Below are 18,233 nucleotides of genomic sequence, written 5' to 3'. Positions count from 1 at the left end.
CTCTTTCCTTACTCCTCTTCTCTCTGTATCGGTCTTTATATGCCCTTACCTCAACCTCCAGCTCTTTGCAATGATTTTCATTTACTTTGCCTTCTCCGTCCGACTGTACAGAACTCATCATGTTGTGCCTTTGTCCTCCAAGCACCTACCGATTCCAACATAATCTATCTTTGCCTGATATCTGTATTGGCCTTCATGGACCCTGTTCTTATTGTCTTCAGCAAATCTCACATAACCCTGCCCCACCTGCTCTCCATTCTGATCTCTTCCTGCACTAACCTACCGATTCCAACTGAGTCTTCTCTAAGCTTCCTATCTCCTTCACAGATGAATAATGCCTGGGAGAATCTCAACAAAACTTGGCGAGATCGTCTGGATCACCTGGAGGAAGCCATGGTATCTGCCGTGCAATATCAAGACACACTGCAGGTGAGGGAGAGTCTACCTTCAACCAGTGGTTCAGGTACTGTTGCCTTGACTTAAAATAGTAGGTATGCTGCAGACAGTAGTCATTGTTAGCTTCTTGGATCCTGCAGGTACTGTGCATTCCTCTTTCAACAGTTTGGGCTCCAAGAACCAATCACTTGCTTCTGTTTCACTAGCTATACTGGAGGAACCACTGATTTCTTTGTGGTACCCGCTGCCCTGTAGGAAGTGGCCACCTCTCTCTGGAGTGCTGGCCATGCTGCGAGAACTGATCAGCTACCAATGACATTGTAGGCCACGCTGCGTGATTCAATCACTGATGTCTGATGGCCAACCCATGATTTAGGAACCAGTTGCTGCCCCCTGGCATGCAGGCCATGCAGCAGGGACCTGTTACTTGGCACTGACATACTGCCTGTATAGGAAAGTAACTCCCCTGTGTTTTGTTTTCAGGCAATGTTCGACTGGCTGGATAACGCAGTAATTAAGCTGTGTGATATGTCTCCTGTGGGCACTGACCTTGATACTGTCAAAGACCAGATTCATGAAATGAAGGTACAAAGTCAAAGCAGTCTGTGTGATGGAAAGGCGGGTGTGTTCTTCTTTTGGTCTGTATTTGGACGGTTGTTTTTTCTTTGCAATGGTCTTTAACTGAGTTACGATTATGAAGAAGAAGCAGGATAGGGCTGTGAATATACATAGAAAGCAACACTCCAAAGACCTTCCACTACCAATCCTATGCCCTTCAACAATAACCTAATGTGAAGAGGGAAAACTCTAGGTCGCTTATCCTTCCTCTCTCCTGTGGGGTACCTGATTGAACAATCTGCTTCCCATACCCTGTAGTATTTACATATAACTACTAGGCAGTTTGTAGGAAAGGGCCCCTTTTAGACATGGTCACTCCCACTTTTTTCCTGGTATGCAATGCAGTGTTGACAAGAAGTGCACTGAGTTCCTACTACCCAGGTCCCCAATGCCAGATCTCTTTCCCTAAACTGTACAGTTATTCCCTCAATTGGCAATACCTTTGGCGCCACTGCACCCGTGCCCCCTAGCCCGAGTTGACATGGGTACCAATAGAGGGTCTCTAAGGGCTACAGCATGTATTGTGCCACCCTTTAGGAACCCCTCACCTAACTCATGCAGAATGCAATTGCAGGCTGCGTGTCTAGGCGCAGACAAAAGTAAAAACACAACATGGCACACATACCTGTGTTCCATGCCTGCAGACACTGCAAGCAGTATATGTGAGTCACACCTACAGTAGCCTTACAGCCCCAAGGCAGAGTGCACTATACTGCATGTGTGGACATATCTGATCTGCATGTGCAGATATGCACCTGTACTGGTCAGTTCAATTACTGCCAGTACAAATGCTGGACTCTGGTGAAAACGAGTTTACCAACAATATGATGGCTTCGCTGAAACCAAAGATGTTTGGTATCAAACACATTGTATTAATAAGTCCACACTGATTTCAAGTGATGAATTTATTAATGCCTGCATCCAGAGGACACCTTTGAGGTGCACCCTAAAAACCTACAAACTACTAGTGAGCTGGCTGACTGGTGCTGACCAGCCTGCCACCACAGACGAGTTTCTGACCCCCAGGGATGAAGACCTTTGCTCTCAGGAGGTCAGAAACAAAGCCTGCTCAGGCAAAGGGTGTTTACATCCCCTCCCACTGGATGACCCACGAATTAGCATTCCAAGGCAGGGGGCTTCAAAGAGCCCACTACCTTTGGTATGCGAATCTGGCTCCCTCACAGGAGAGGATGCCAAACCCCTCCCCCCTTGTCCATTGCCAATTTGGTGCGGGGACATTATTAGTCAGAAAGGCGTGTTCACCTTCAGGCTAGTTCCACCCCTAAGGTGGGCTGCCTGAAGTGAAAGCAAAATATCAGAGTCTGCCATCTCTGTGATGGCAGAATTAGGAACTCTGGGACCCACTTCCCACACTTAGTGGTCTTATAGGTGGCGTAGTGACCCAAGGGGTAAGTATTGCATTGGTTACTACCCTACACTCCCCTAACACCCCTAAATCTAGTATTTAGGGGAGCCCCTGGCACCAGGAAATGAGAAATGCTAATTTGAGAAAAAGGACACTGAAGAGCAGCAAGGACTGTGAAGAAGCAACTGACTTCTTGGCGCCAACTCTGCCGGGCCTGTCTGCTGTTCCTGCCATATTGCACTAAAGTTGTCTCGTCCTGCAGCTGCTGTGCCTCCCAAAAGCGTGGAAGGACTGCCTGCCTTCAACCTAGACCCAGGAACTCCCAAGGAGTAGTGGAGCTACTTCCCTGCATCCTGCAGGCACTTCAAAAGAACTGTCAGGACTCCGGACTGCTGCAAACGTGACACCGAAAAGCACCACTGCACCTGTGACTTCTAGCCCAAGTTAAAGTTGGCTAGTGGTGCCAGTGTGGTACCCGACCCTCCAGAGACAAAGCCCAGCTTGCGTTTACCCACAGTGGACTCACCGACGCCTGCAGCCTCTTTGTGCAGGCTCCCTCTACTGCAAGTGTCTCCGGTGATGAAAACCTGACGCCTCACAACACCTATGCACCAGGCTGCCCTGGCCCGAGCAGAAGAGGTCCAAACGTGTCCCCGGGCATCGTGAGATCTGAGCCCCCCTTGTTGGTTCAGCCTGACTGGTCTCCCAGTCCCAGCTTGCAGCCTCTTTGCAACTGGACTGTTCCCCATTAAAGTGAATGGGACGCCCGAAGCCCTAACACACCTCTGCACCCAGATGACCCAAAGCCTCCTGAGGTGACCTGTTGGTGTGGCCTTGGACCTTGCCCCATACTCCCCTTAAGTCTAAGTGGTTGGTTCCGTAAATTGCTGTGAAGTGCCCGAGTGCAATACATGTTTTTATCCCCTAGGATAACATTGGGCACCCCATGCTGTAAAGCACCTTTGCATCCAGCCGCCCTAGTGCTGCCAGAGGTGACCTGTTGGTGCTTCCTTGGACCTCGCCCCATACTTAACTGAGATTGGTCCCGTAAGTCACGGTGAAGTACCTCTATGCAGTGTATAACTTTCCTCCAAAGGATAACATTATCGCTTAAGAAGTTGCACTGTGGCCATTTTTAAAAATTTTAAAAATGTATAACTCGAAATGTACTTACCTGATTTTGATGATCTTGGTGCCAAAAGTTATATAAATATAAGAATCTGAAAGAGACACGTTAGTGATAGATTCCTCACCTTAGAATAATCCCCAGGCGTCAGACTGGATCCGGAAAGTCTTTTCGTAGCAGTACCCCTGCGTGTCAGTTGGTGGAGTTGTGCGGCTCCGCGTCCGTCACTGGCGTCGTATGCGCCGAGATGACGTCACGGAGACTGCTTAGGCGCCACCCATGCGCGCTGACATCAGTTCTTTCTTTTTCCGCGCCAGACAAGCGCAGATCCGGTTAGAGCACGTACCTTAGTCACTTTTTTGACTCCTCTTTTGAGACTTTTGTCTCCCTTTTTCTCCTTGGTACACGTAGGGATGCCTGGATTTAAGTCTTGGTGGCGGACCCCCACGATGTTTGCCTCTACTGCCTGGAGACAGACCACGACTCCCGGTCCTGCCGGGCCATGGCCCGAAGGCCTTGATGGAGAGATGCCGGAAGCTGCTGGAGGTCCGGCACTCGTCCCAACGCCGTTGCAGGTCCAGGGACCGTTCCCGGGAACGCTCGCAGGGCTGCAGTCGTCACTCCTCGGGCTCCAAGTCTTCGCCCTCGGATTCCAGTAAGCGACGACATAAAAAGAAGTCAAAGAAGCTTGTTCACTCTCCGACGTCCCCCCGTCGGTCCTCGGATGCGGACGAGGGGGACAGGGGGTTCTGCCCCTGCGGCTCCTTTGGAGCCTGGGAGTCCCGCGGCCTATCCGCCTTACCCGGGTCCGTTGGTGACTCCCGAACAGGTGCAAGAATTTCTTGCCACCATGGACCACCTTTTTAGGCCTCGGGCTCCCGCCGGCGTGCCTTCGGGCCTGCGGTCCTGTGTCCAGATCCTGTTGGGCCGCTGGCGGATCCAGCTTCGGCGCCACAGGATCCTGCGCCGTTGGCTCCGGCCTCGCGAGGTCCAGCGCTGCCGGCTCCGGCCCCAGCGCCACCCTCGGCTCCGCCTCCGGCACCTCAGTGGGTGCCATTTGTCCCTCCCTTGCCCCGGATCAGGACCATTTAGTTCCTACCTGGGATCCGCATTGGGACGCGGCGCCGACCCGGCCCCGAGCGGTGCCGTTCAAGGTGCCGTTTCTTACGCCATATGTTCCTTCTCCTGCTCCAGCTCTGCCGCCGCGGTCTGTTCCCCCTGCAACAGAGTAGTGAATGACTTGGAGGGGTCCGAGGACCCTCTTACCCGACTGGGTGGACGACTTGCAGGACGCCGGTGACCTTGATGTCTCTTCTGAACCGGGGTTTGCCTCTCCTCCGCCTACCATGAATGAGGGCTCCTCCTACACAGTGGTGCTCCGTCGGGCAGCTGAGGTCCTCAACCTCTCTTCCTACGGTGGCCCTCAAGACTAATCTCCTCACTGAGGTGCTCCAGACGGCGTCCACTTTGTCAGAGCCCCTGCTTCCCTTTAACAATGCCCTCACTGACGTCTTGTTGGGCACTTGGTCAAGGCTGGCCACAGGGGCCCCCGTGGATAAGAATGTCGCCAGGCGTCAGCGCCTGGTGACCCCGCGTTTCTTACCACTCATCCTATGCCTGAGAGCCTGGTCATCCAAGCCTCGATGTCGCAGAGTGCCTTTCTCATGGCTCCGCCGGCTAAGGACTCTAAGAAGCTGGAACAGTTCGGAAAGCGGTTGTTCTCTTTGGCCATCTTAGGGCTGCGGTCGGTGAACACCACCTGCTTATTAGGCCGCTATTCCCACGCAGTGTGAGATACGGTTGCTCAGGTGTTGCCTCAGTGTCCTGAGGAAGTCCATGATGTGCTGTCCCAAGGAGTTGCTGAGAGTAAGGATGCGGCTAAGTTCGCCATTCGGTGTGGTTTGGACACCGCAGACTCACTGGGCAGGGCGATTTCTATGACTGTGGCGCCTCCCTGCCACGCCTGGCTTAGATCCACCGGGTTCTCGCCTGATGTTCAGAGCTCGCTCATGGACATGCCCTTTGATGGCACTGGCCTGTTTGGCGAAAAGGTCGACAGTGCACTGGAGCGTTTTAAGGACTTGCAGGCCATGGCCAAGTTCTTTGGGTCTGTCTGCGAAAAGCCCGGCCACTCCTGGGTTTTGTTCCTTTCGTGGCCACGGCAGAGGCGCCCAGGCACGTTCCTTCAGCAAACCTGTACAGAACCAGCATCAGCGCAGCTGCGGCTTCTGCATGGGCGGGACTGGGAATCAGCGTGGGGGTCAGTCCACCTCCGCCGATGCTGCTTCTACTTCCAAACCTTCCTAATCTGAACTTTGTGGAGCACCCCACGCCAGTGGGTGGCAGGATCCGTCACCACCTCCCCCACTGGCGCGATATCACATGCAGATCATCCGCAGAGGTTACTCTATTCCCTTTCAGTCCTTCCCTCCAGCCATGCCACCTCGGTGCCACCGCATGTCGGGGGATCACTTGGTACTTCTCCAGCAGGAAGTCACAGCCCTCTTTGCCAATGGGGCTATCGAGTGCGTTCCTTGGCCGGAAGTAGGGAGTGGTTGTTATTCCCACTTCTTTCTGGTCCCCAAGAAGGACAAAGGGGGCCTGCGCCCCATCTTGGACCTCCAAAATGTCCATTGCTTCCTCCGGAAGGAGAAGTTCAAATTCTGACTCTGGCTCAGGTCCTGGCTGCTCTCGTCCCTGGAGACTGGATGGTAGCATTGGACTTGCAGGACGCATATTTACACATCCCCGTCCAGCCGGCCCACCGGCGTTACCTGTGGTTCACAAAAGGCCAGGAGCATTTTCAGTTTGCCGTGCTCCCCTTCAGCCTTACCAGCACCCATCGGGTGTTTACGAAGGTGACGGCGATGGTCGCAGCTCACCTGCGCAGGTCAGGGGTGTCAGTCTCCCCTTACCTCAACGACTCGTTGCTGAAGGCGGGCTCGCCCCAGGCAGTCATCAACCTCCTTCAGACTACGGCCGACCTCCTGCATTTGCTGGGGTACTCCATCAACATGCCGAAGTCGCACCCGAGTCCCTCTCAGAAGCTCCCCTTCATCGGAGCGGTTCTGGATTCGACGCTGTTTCGGGTTTATCCTCCCGAGCAGGCAGTCCGGGATATTCAGACTATGATTCCGATCTTTCAGCCTCTGTCCCGGGTTTCAGTCAGGATGACCCTCCGGCTCCTGGGCCTGATGGCCTCCTGCATCCTGCAAGTGCAACATGCCAGATGGCATATGCGGGCTCTGAAATTCCAGTGGGCGCAGCATCAGGGCAACCTGTCCGATCATGTCCAGATCTCGGAGGGCACTGCACGACAATTGCAGTGGTGGCTCACGAATCGCGATTGGGTCAATGGCAGATCCTGCTCCCTTCCCCAACCGGAGCACACAGTGGTGACGGGTGCGTCCCTCCTGGGGTGGGAAGGCCACTTGGGAGAGGCAGAGATCCGAGGACTCTGGTCTCCGGCCGAGCCCCGGCTCCATATCAACCTTTTGGAGCTTCGGGCGATCCGACTTGCATGAAGGCATTCCTTCCCTCTGTCCGGGGAAGTGTGATGCAGGTGTTCACGGACAACACCGCCGCCATGTGGTATTGCAACAAACAGGGCGGGGTGGGTTCCTGGACCTTATGTCAGGAGGCTCTGCGCCTCTGGACATGGCTGGAACATTAAGGCATTACCTTGATGGTTCAACACCTGGCGGGTTCTCTGAACACCAGGGCGAACAAACTCAGCCGCCGGTGCTTGATGGATCACGAATGGCGTCTAAACTCGAACGTGGCGCAAGGTCTCTTTCAGTAGTGGGGAGAGCCTTGGTTAGATCTATTCGCCACCGAAGAGAAAGCGCAATGTCATCAGTTCTGCACGTTTGGGAATTTCCAAGGTGGCACTCGCTAAGCGAAGCGGTCTGTTGTACGCCTTTCCGCCTATATCACTTCTGCCCAGAGTGCTGAATAAGATTCGGTACGACCGGGCCCAAATCATTCTTGTGGCTCCGGATTGGGCACCAAGCTACTGGTATCCCGCCTCCACCTCCATGCGTGGAGATTGAGCAGCGACAGTTGACCGCTTTTGATCTTCCTCCCGAAGTCTGTGATGTCATTCTGGCAGCCAGGCGTCCCTCCACTAAAACGGTATACGCCTGAAGGTGGAGCAAGTTTGTGGCATGGTGCACAGCAAAGGCTGTGGATCCCCTCTCTGCCCCTCTTTCCGAAGTCCTTCTGTTCCTTTTTTCTTTGGCCCAGCAGAGCTCTGCTCTGGGCACTATCAAAGGTTAACTTTCGGCCATCTCTGCCTTTTTACGGATTCCAGATCAGCCGTCTCTCTTTAAGTCATCGGTTGTTAACCGTTTCCTCAAAGGCATTACGCACACGTTTCCTCCCGTGCCGTTCATAATGACTCAATGGGACTTTGTCTTGGCATATCTGATGTTCACTCCCTTCGAGCCCCTTCATACCTGTCCTTTGCGTTTTCTCACTCTCAAGACAGCTTTCCTGGTAGCTATCACCTCTGCCAGAAGAGTGAGTGAGCTCCAGGCTCTTTCTTCCAAACCTCCTTTCCTTTCTGTTGATCCGGAGAAGATGGTTTTAAGGACCCGTCCTTCTTTCTTGCCAAACGTTGTCACGCCCTTCCACATCGGGCAGACCATCTCTTTACCCACCTTCTTTCCGCCTCCGCATCCTTCAAAAGAGGAAGAGAGGATCCACCGTCTGGACCCAAAACGTGCGCTCTCGTTCTACCTGCAGCGCACACAACAGTTCGGGTGGATGACCAGCTCTTTGTTGGCTACGTAGGCTCTAAAAGAGGTCGGGCTGTGCATAAGCGGACAATCTCTCGGTGGGTCGTTCTCTGCATCAAGGCCTGTCACTCGTTCGCTAAGAAGGAGCCTCCTGTGGGGCTGCGTGCCCATTCTACCAGGGCAACGGCAGCCACTACTGCTTTGGGACGCGGCATCCCCGTGCAGGACATTTGTCAGGCAGGTAAGTGGGCCTCGCTGCTTGACAGTCAGGTCCGGAGAGAAGGCTTCTTTGGCCGTTCTGTTCTCTGTGACTTTCTGGTGTAATCTATTCGCAGACCCACCACCGGGGTTGGTATTGCTGGGGTATCTATTCTAAGGTGAGGAATCTATCACTAACTAATGTCTCTCAAGTAGTAACTTGTGCGTTATTTTTATAATTTGGTGTGGATCTCCTTATTGAATCTTGTGCATCATTTATTGACTGTGTGTATTGCAGATGTCTAACACTCCTCTCTGACAAGCCTAAGGCTGCTTGACCACACTACCACCTAGAAGAGCACCTTAGGATTGTTAGAGCAGGCCCCTGTCCACTCATAAGGGATACTTGGACGTTTTGCACAGTATACCTCTTTTTGGTATACTACATAAAGAGCCGCTTCCTACACAACCATAATATTATGATGTACCAGTATGCAGAAAATATTATGCACTATCTAAGCTCCTCATAGCTCAGTTTACTGGAGCTAGCAAGCCCCTCTGAACATATTTAAGCAACATGGGTAGGCCTCTGTAAGAAGCGACAAATGTTAGCAATCAAAAGACAAATTCTGATGCATTCCTTCAATCCTTGCCATCTGATCTGCTCAGGTTTTAGTCTATGTGGCTGGTGCTGGGAGAGATACAGTCTCTTGGTAAATGAGTCACAGGTCAGAAGTGGTCTCCAGGCACCTACTAGCCATTTACAAAGGGCAGTTTCCTCACTTTGAAAATAAATTAGTGGTAGAGTTTTCATAAGCACTGTCCGCCTTCACCTCTTCTCACTTTAGCACACAACAGGTAGAAGGATGGCTATTGAATAAGTTTCATCACTTCAGCTCTGGAAAGTAGAAAAGCTATAAAGCATGAGATGAGCTAGTGCAAGGATTGTTGCTATCCTACAAAGCGGTTGTTAGTTGGTTCTTGTGAAGTGAACCTGTTGGCTTTTCGTCTTCATTTTTTTTTAGGAGTTTAAGGTGGAGGTTTACCAGCAGCAAATTGAGATGGAGCGACTCAGCCATCAGGGTGAACTGATGCTGAAGAAAGCCACAGACCAGACAGATCGTGACATCATCAAGGAGCCTCTGACTGAACTGAGGCACCTTTGGGAGAACCTGGGCGAGAAGATCAACGACAGACAGGTGACAGCACAGCGCAGTGGTTCCACGTGTGCTGCTGTGACAAAGACTGAGAATTATTAATGGCTGGGGTCAGCAATGTGGGTGAATACTGGGCTGTAATCAGTGGCTGGTTAAGAGCTATGACAGCTGTTTGGGTAAGAGCTGGGCATTGAACATCTGGAGGGAAAAGGTGGGGGAAGTTGCTTGGGGAAGGGATATCTTTGGAACAGTTCCTATGAAAAAAATGCAGCGTAGAGACTAGATCAAAAGTGGGTTTAATATAGTATCTAGGGCAGATGCTTTGGCTACTTCTGGGGAATGGGCTGAATCTGGGTCAGCGCTGGGATTCAAAGCTGTGTTGGGACTGGAGAAGTAGTCAAAGCTGTGGAAGGGAACAGAGTAGGCTCCGATATAGTGGCAGTGGCGGAATGATAAGACTGAGATTAGGGTCGGCTCTGGGCCAGGTTTGATCATAGGGCAATGACTGTGCAGAGGCAGGAGATGAGGCCTCGGCACAGGCCAGGCTAATGGCTGGATAAGCTGTCACAAATAATGGATAGACTTAGAGCAGTGTCTAGGGTTGGCGGCAGTGGTAGCTCTTATCTTATTTACATTGCTTGAGTGAGGTGTGGACCTGGGGCTTGGACAGTGGCCAGGTCATGGCAATGACAAGGGTGTGGGTTGGAATAGGGTCCTTGTGATAGGACTGGTACTTGGTTTGGAAGGTGAGTCCGGGCACATACATGGAACTGGGGAAGAATTCGAGTTGGTGAACATTGTCTGGAGCTGAAGTAGGGCATCCACCTGTGAGTGAAACTATGGCAGTGTCTGTGACATGGTGAGAAGTATGGAGCTGCAGCCAAAGCAGCAGCTAAGGCATTAAGACTGATGCCATTGCTGCACTATAGCTAGATCACTGGCTTGTCTAAGAGCCAGAGCTGTGCCACAGGCTGCTGCTGGCACCAGCATTTGGGTGCAGGTTGAGACTTGTGTCTGGGCAGGAGCTGGGGGTTAATTTCTGCTCACCTCGTTTTCCTCCAATTTCGTTACAGCACACTTTGGAGGCTGCACTGTTGGCTCTTGGACAATTTCAACATGCATTGGCAGAAGTCATGTCATGGCTGACGCACACTGAAGAACTGTTGGATTCACAGCGGCCGATCAGCAGTGATCCTAAGCTCATCGAGGTCGATCTTGCAAAGCATCATGTACGTTGTAATTTTTAGCATGACTTGCTATAACCTGATGATTTGACCTAACTGTGGGAGTCAGCTGAACACACAGAGCGGGCTGCTCCTTGTATATTAATTATCTGTCAGTTACTCCTCCATGCAGTTTCTCACAAAGTCCTTGGTCAATCCTCCAGCACCCTCATGCCCCCTTTTGCAGACATGCTCATCACATCATGATATCCCCGCTGCCCATAAAGTGTATCAGACATTCCTCACTCTACGCTGTGCCTGCAATTATTTCATAGTACAGTTTTTTGCACACTGTACTGTGCACGGGATGAGACCTTATTCACTCCATACTTTTCTTTCTCCACTCAGTTGATGAGAGCATCCTCTTGCTGTAATATCACTTTTATATGTTCAATGTATACAAATCTTCATTTATTGTTTGAGCTTTCTCATGAAGATGTCTCTACACAGCAAGAGGGCCTCTTCACACAATGCAGTCAGTGCACCAAATAGGAGTGTCTTGATTGCATGCAGTCCATTCAATGTATAAGAGATTTCCCAAATAATACTCTCTAATGACTATATAAGTCTTCTCACACTGTGCTGCCCTTGCATTCTATTCAGTATCTGTAAGCCTTCGCACACTGTGCAATCTATTCACTGAATGACAGTATCCTCTAGCTTCATTTTCCGCTCACTCTTTAAAAGCTTGGTCACACAGTCCAATCCATTCACTTAGAGAGACTATTGATACCGCGCTGCCCTTGCTATCCGTTCGTTGTATGGGAGTTTCCTCATTTGAATTGATCCATTTTGAGACCTTCCTCTCTGTGCTGTCCCGCAGGTGTTAAAAAATGATGTCCTTGCCCATCAAAACACAGTTGAGACCGTGAGTGATGCTGGTAATGAGCTGCTGCAGTCAAGCGCTGGAGATGATGCTAGCAGCCTGCGAAATCGACTCCAAGCACTCAGCCGGTGCTGGACCTCTGTGCTGCAGAAAACCGAGGAGAGAGAACAACAGCTGGAACTGGCTTTACAACAGGTACTGAACTCAGTGTACTGCTACCAGGCACTGTAGGCAGATCAATCCATCTGAAAAACAATTCAGGTTGTGTACTGTTGCACAGTAGAAGAGCCTAGTCAAACGCTTTAGGAATTTGTGCACAATTACTTACTAGTGCACAGCACAGGTGACCTATTGTACACTTCTCAAATATGTGCATAGATGTGCCCCATCTGAAAAGTGGAAGCCCCAAACACATGTCTGATTACGTGCAATTCCATGTACTTCTGTGCAGATGCCAATCACATTTTTTACATCAGAAGTTTTCGATAAGTATTTTCTAGACTTGCGTAATAACCTGTAACTTGCATCTTCCAATGGCGGTAAGATCACTTCTTATCTGAGGTCACAGCACAGATCCTCTCTGAAATAGGAGGCCTGGCTGTGTAAAAGCTGCCACAGGTGTTCCCTTCTGCGTGAATTAGCTCATGGGGCCCTATTCTGCACCAATTGCATCATAAGCCTCATTCATGGAGATATTGAACACATTCTAACATGGAAACGGAATCCTAGGGTACAGCGCAACAATGTCTTTTTGCTGAGGATATTTGGCACTATAGGCTGCAGAAAACATCTGGGAAGTTTTATTTTTTCACTAAATATGAGGTTAAGGTGGTGCTATTTAATAAGAAATATAGGTAAATTTATGGCCTAGGAAAATTATTTAAATTTATTTTATGAATTTCAGTCATCTTAGAATCATTACCATAAATATCTACGGACTGAATGACCAGGCAAAGCGACAAAGGGCGTCTGTCATACTGAAATCTATGAGTGCGGATATCTTATGTCTCCAAGAGACTCATTTAGAGGGTAGCAGAGCAGGGATTTTAGAACAACTTGGTTTTCGCTTGCTGGGGGCTACTAAACAAGGGACTAGGACAAGAGGGGTTGCTATTCTTACTCGTAGGAAGGACATAATTGTTAAAAAAAAGATTTCAGACAGGTGGGGAAGGTGGGTTGTAGTACACTGTGTATTTGCCAGGGAGCATTTTACTCTCGCTTCCTTGTACGGCTCCACTGCTGACGATCCAGAGGCCTTGGAGCATTTGGACGACGAGCTAGCAAACTGGCCCTCCCCATTGTTATTGTGTGGTGACTTTAATATTAACGGCCTTGGCGGGCTGTGGAGTAATTCTGATGACTTTTATGCCGGTTGTAAAAAGAAGGTTTTTCGGGCCTTAACAAATACAGTTAGAAATCATAGACTCGTAGATATATGGTATCCGCTAAATCCCCAGGATCCAGGTAGCACTTTCTTCTCTGCCCCTCATCAGTCACTCTACAGACTTGACTATTTCTTTTTGGCTCAATCCTTGGCGTATCGGGCTAAAATAGAGAAGTATCCAAGGATAATTTCTGATCATAACCCCCTCATCCTTACTTTAAGTTTCACAAAAGGCGGGCAGGCTGAACGGACTTGGACCTTTGAAAGAGGACCACTATCAGACCCGGGCTATATCTCCCATATGAAAGATTGGATAAAGACTTTTTGGGACATAAATAGATATAGCGCTAGTGCCGGGGTTGTCTGGGATACTTTCAAAGCTGGCTTACGCGGGGAGACAATCAGTTTCAGCGTGTCCAGACAGGCGAAGTAAGCACATAACGTAGAAGCATTATATAAAAACTTAGCTAATATTGAGATGAGTTGGCTGTAGCTCTAAATACATGTTCAGCAACGGAAGTTGTCTTGCTCAGGCTCGCCTGGGCTAAAGCGGGAATTGGGGATCGCGCTGCCGAAAAAGCTGCTGAGCTCTTTCTAGCTAAAAAGGAACATTGCCACGAATTTAATGAGCGGGTTGGTCATATGTTGGCAGTTAAACCTAGACAAAAATGGACATCAAGCGAGATTAACGAGATCAGAGATGCTCATGGGAAGATAGTAACAGACCCCTGTGAGATTCAGGAAGTATTTCGATTATTTTACCAACGGCTTTATTATTCAAAGTCCCCCGGGACAGACGAAATTAATTCATGACTATCTTAATAAAGTACCACTGCATGGTATTGAGTATGAGGATAGCATGAAACTTGAAGCTACCTTGAGTCAAGAAGAGATTTACTGCGCGCTGAAAAATCTCCCTTCTGGGAAGGCGGCAGGACCCGATCAGATTCCTTTGGAATTCTATAAAATATTTCTGGATGAAATTGGACCATATTTGGCCGAAATAATTCAACTTGTACAGCTGGGGGGTTCAGTCCCGGTGTCCTGGTCAGGTGCAGATATTATAGTAATTTAAAAAAAGGGTAAACCTCCGCAGGACCCAGGTTCGTATCGGCCAATTTCTCTCATAAATGCAGATGTAAAGATTTTGTCCAAAGCCCTTGCAACTAGACTTAATACCATTATTGGTAAAATAATTCATCTGTTCCAACATGGATTTATTCCGGGGAGAGGGACCACCCAGCATATCCGTAGGGTAATAACATTATTTGATGCAGCAGAAGTCTCAGGAGACCCTATGGCGATGTTACTTTTGGACGCCGAGAAAGTCTTTGATAGGGTCTCCTGGGATTATTTATGGGAGGCAATGAGATGGTTCGGATTAGGGCAAGGTTTTATTAAAGCTATCGGCAGCTTATATAGAGCTCCAACTGCCCGCCTTCAAATCAATGGGAAATATACTGCACCTTTTAGGATTAAACGAGGCACGAGGCAGGGCTGTCCTTGTTCACCCCTGCTTTTTGCGATATATATAGACCCTTTAATTCGGCAATTTGATTCCTCCCCAGAAATTCTTCCTATGATTTATCAAGGGCTAGCCACAAAGGTTCTTGCATACACGGACGATGTAGCCTTAGTCACTCCTAATCCCCTAGCGGCTATAAGTGTAGTAGAGGAGATAGCTTTGACCTTTGGCGAAATATCGGGTTATGCCCTGAATAAGCAAAAGACCCATATGTAGTTAATAGCATAATTAGCCGATCTGACCCACGTATGATAGATTCAGCGGTCTATCTGGGGATTACCATAACAAATTAGTGGATGTAAATATTGACCCGGTAGTCCAGAAGGCCAAAATAGATCTTGATAGATTTCAAAATTTGCATCTGTCTCTGGTAGGCCGCCGCAATGTGATTAAGATGGTAACTCTACCAAAAATACTGTATTTATTTAGGGCAATACCCTTAGAATTGAGAAGAAATGGTTTATGGCCCTAGATAATATGATTAACCGTTTTATTTGGTCGCATGGTAAAACACGGAGGGCCTTACGTTTTATGTCTTTACCTTTGGATAGAGGGGGCTGGGCAGTCCCAGATTTGAAATATTATTACTGGGCCGCAGCCCTTCAATATATGTGCGAGATGCTCGGTGGCAAACATTTAGATTCTTCTACGGAATTTAGAATCCCAGATGTATATAGGCTACTTCTGGGGGTAGATGCAGAAAATTGCCTATTGAAATTTAGCGAGCCTAGCTACTTCAAGAGAACTAAATTTAAGACCTTGATGGCTGCCTTTAAAATCTGGAATGCTTTTAAGAAAAAGTTTGGTTTGGGCCGAATGAATTTCTATACCCATTTAGTTGGCAACCCTTCATTGCCGGAATTTTTTTTGGACCAAATTATGGTGGGATGGGCCAAACATGGACTTATCAGAATTGGGGATTTAATAAGTTCGGAAGACTTTTATCAATTTAAGGAAATTCAGGACAAATTTAGTATAGATACTAGGAATTTTTTTAAATACCTGCAAATTAGGAGTTTTCTTAGCAATAAGATGGGTGGCTCTAGTGGATTTAGAATTTTTAAACTTATGGATGTTATCAGCAATAGGGATGGATGCACCATTAAGGGAATTTATAGTGAACTGATAGCATCTAATTCAGACGATTTAGAAAAACATGGCAAAAAATGGGAAGAGAGGTTTGGGACTGATGTAGATAATCTTAATCAATCAATGGCACCGGGTCAGACTGTCTTATGCTCTGCGGGACTTCAGACGCAGCATTACAAAACACTTTTTCCTCTATATTATACCCCGGCAAAGATTGCACAATGGAGGGGGGGGGGGGGGGCGTGAGGGCACTAGATGCCCGCGATGTAACTTTGTAGATGCCGATTAATTCATATGTTTTCTACTTGCCCCCGCCTAGATATATTGAAAACCTCTATTTCTACATTTTTTGTGTCCACCCTAGGCATTAAAGTTAAGCTAACATCAGCTCTGATACTTCTCGGGGTGGATATAACACAGACTCAAACTGTCTCTTACCGATTTCTTTTTCCTTTTTCTTGCCATGGCGGTGTTACGAATTTGTGTAGCCTCGGCTTGGCTGGATCAAACGGCCCCAACTTTCCCGTTCTGGCTCGCGAGGCTTCTTTCAGTATTCAACCTTGAGAAGGGAATTTATGAAAAGAAAGGGAAGCAAGCAAAAACACCCGGTAGACAAATATGGGCTCCCATCTATAATTGGAGGGAAAAGATGTGTTTGATTGAGCCTTAGCACTTGGTGTCGGCCTCAGTTAAGAAATTTAAAGCAATATCATTTTCTTGCTTGGTTTTTTGTTATTGAGTAACATTATGAAAATTGCCCGGATTTATTGCTGTAAAACTGTATGCCATTGCTGTTATGTTTGCTGTACTCAGAAAAATAAAAATATATAAAAAAAAAAAAGAAGAAACAGAATCCCGCTCATCAGTAACAAAGCACAAACTCATGTATAACTTATGCATTCTTTTAGCAATGCTGTCTTGGGCACATTCTTGATTATAACAGTACACACACATTTATTGAGATATGTTCTCCTTCTTATAAACATGTGCACAGATGCATGAACACTAAAATGTGAACATGCAAACTTCATGGTATATGAGCCTGTGCTTTTTGTGGTTGCTTCTATTTGACATTCTTTTCTCTGGCAGGCCCAGGGTTTCTATGGTGAGATTGAAGACATTCTGCAGTGGCTGATCAGGACAGAAAGTATGTTATCTGGATCTAAATCCACCGGAGGGCTGCCAGAAACTGCACGGGAGCAGCTTGCCGCACATATGGTATGATCTGATAGTGTTACTGCATTTCATGGGGATCTGTTAATCCATGGTTGGTGTGAGGGGGCTGCATAGGGCGTGGAGATGTCTCATGATTTCCAGTGTGTTTCTCCATGTTGAAGGAGTTTGTAAAATCCAAAATACTACCCCTGACCAGTGGGCTGGATCGAGTGTGTTAGTCCGTTGCTGGGCAGTCTAAGGGTTGTTTGAGGTCTTATTGCGATTGTAGGAGAGTAGGATCTGCTTCACATGATCTGAAAGAAACACGTTAGTTAGATTCCTCACCTTAGATTCCTCACCTTAGAATATCCCCAGGCGTCAGACTGGATCCGGAAGATTTTTCGTCAGCAATACCCCTTGCGCGTCGCTAGGCGTCGTCTGCGGCTCCGCGTCCGTCGTCGGCGTCGTGCGCCGGGATGACGTCGTCGGAGTACTTAGACGCCGCCCTCGCGCGCTGACGTCAGTTCTTCTTTTTTCCGCGCCAGTAAGCGCAGATCCGGGAGAGCTACCCCTTTTAGTCTTTTTTGACTAAATCTTTTTGATCATTTTTGATCCCTGTCTGTCGACATCTGGTGCCGGTAGGATGCCTGGGTTCAAGGCTTGTGAAGACTGTCATCGACTGATGTCGGTGACCGATCACCACCGCCGGTGCCTCTATTGCTTAGGCCTCGACCACGACGCGGAGTCGTGCAACGACTGCCAGGCCCTGACTTCGAAGGCTAGGCGGGAGCGGTCCCGCAAGCTTCTCGAGCTTCGCCACTCGGCTCCGCGTCGTGCGCGATCCCGGTCCAGGAGGAGGTCCAAGGATCGCTCGCGGAGCCCTAGCCGACGCCACCATCGATCGTCGGGCTCCAAGTCGTCGGGTAAGTCCAAGCACTCAAAGAAGTCCAAGAGGCGACATCGCTCTTCGGACTCCCCTCGCCGGTCGCGCGACTCGGCCGAGGGTCCAAGTGGTTCCACCCCCGCGGCTCCGGCGGAGCCGCAGGTGCCGCGTCCGCCCCCATACCTTCCGGTCCCTGGGGCTGACGCGGCGCCGGCGGAGATCAGCGCCTTCCTCTCGGCCATGAGGAGCCTGGCCCCGCCGTCGACGCCCGCTGGCGCGCCTTCGGGCCCCGCGGGCTCGACTGGGCGACCTCGCGTGCCGGCGGCTCCGGCCCCGGCGCCGTCGACGACTCCGGTCTCGACGCCGCAGGTCCCCGCGGGGCCCATGCCTGGGCCCCAGTCGACGCCGGTTGACCTTGTCACTCCTCCACCGGCGCCGACGCCTGAACCACCGACGCCGTCACCGGCGCCGCCGACGCCTGTGACGCCGACGCCCCAGTTTAGCCCTCATCCGGACCCGACGCCGGCACGGCGTCCGCCGACGCCGCA

At 49.6% G+C, this 18,233-nt stretch overlaps 1 protein-coding gene across 5 annotated transcripts in view; it reads left to right on the top strand.

Annotated features, from left to right (window-relative positions):
- The window catches only part of MACF1 (microtubule actin crosslinking factor 1), a 1,146,281-nt gene that overhangs the window by 911,740 nt on the left and 216,308 nt on the right, over positions 1-18,233 (top strand). For all 5 annotated transcript variants that reach the window (XM_085648361.1, XM_085648360.1, XM_085648359.1 and 2 more), the window contains 6 exons: positions 328-429; positions 880-981; positions 9,469-9,642; positions 10,674-10,829; positions 11,647-11,844; positions 16,737-16,865. In XM_085648361.1, the coding sequence (XP_085504487.1) occupies positions 328-429; positions 880-981; positions 9,469-9,642; positions 10,674-10,829; positions 11,647-11,844; positions 16,737-16,865 (861 nt within the window). The remainder of the gene's footprint in view (positions 1-327; positions 430-879; positions 982-9,468; positions 9,643-10,673; positions 10,830-11,646; positions 11,845-16,736; positions 16,866-18,233) is intronic.

This window comes from Triturus cristatus, chromosome 3_2 (genome assembly GCF_964204655.1).
Source record: "Triturus cristatus chromosome 3_2, aTriCri1.1, whole genome shotgun sequence".
Taxonomy (NCBI): Eukaryota; Metazoa; Chordata; class Amphibia; order Caudata; family Salamandridae; genus Triturus; species Triturus cristatus.
The sequence above is the reverse complement of the archived record's forward strand: the minus strand, read 5'-3'. Positions and strand labels throughout refer to the sequence as shown.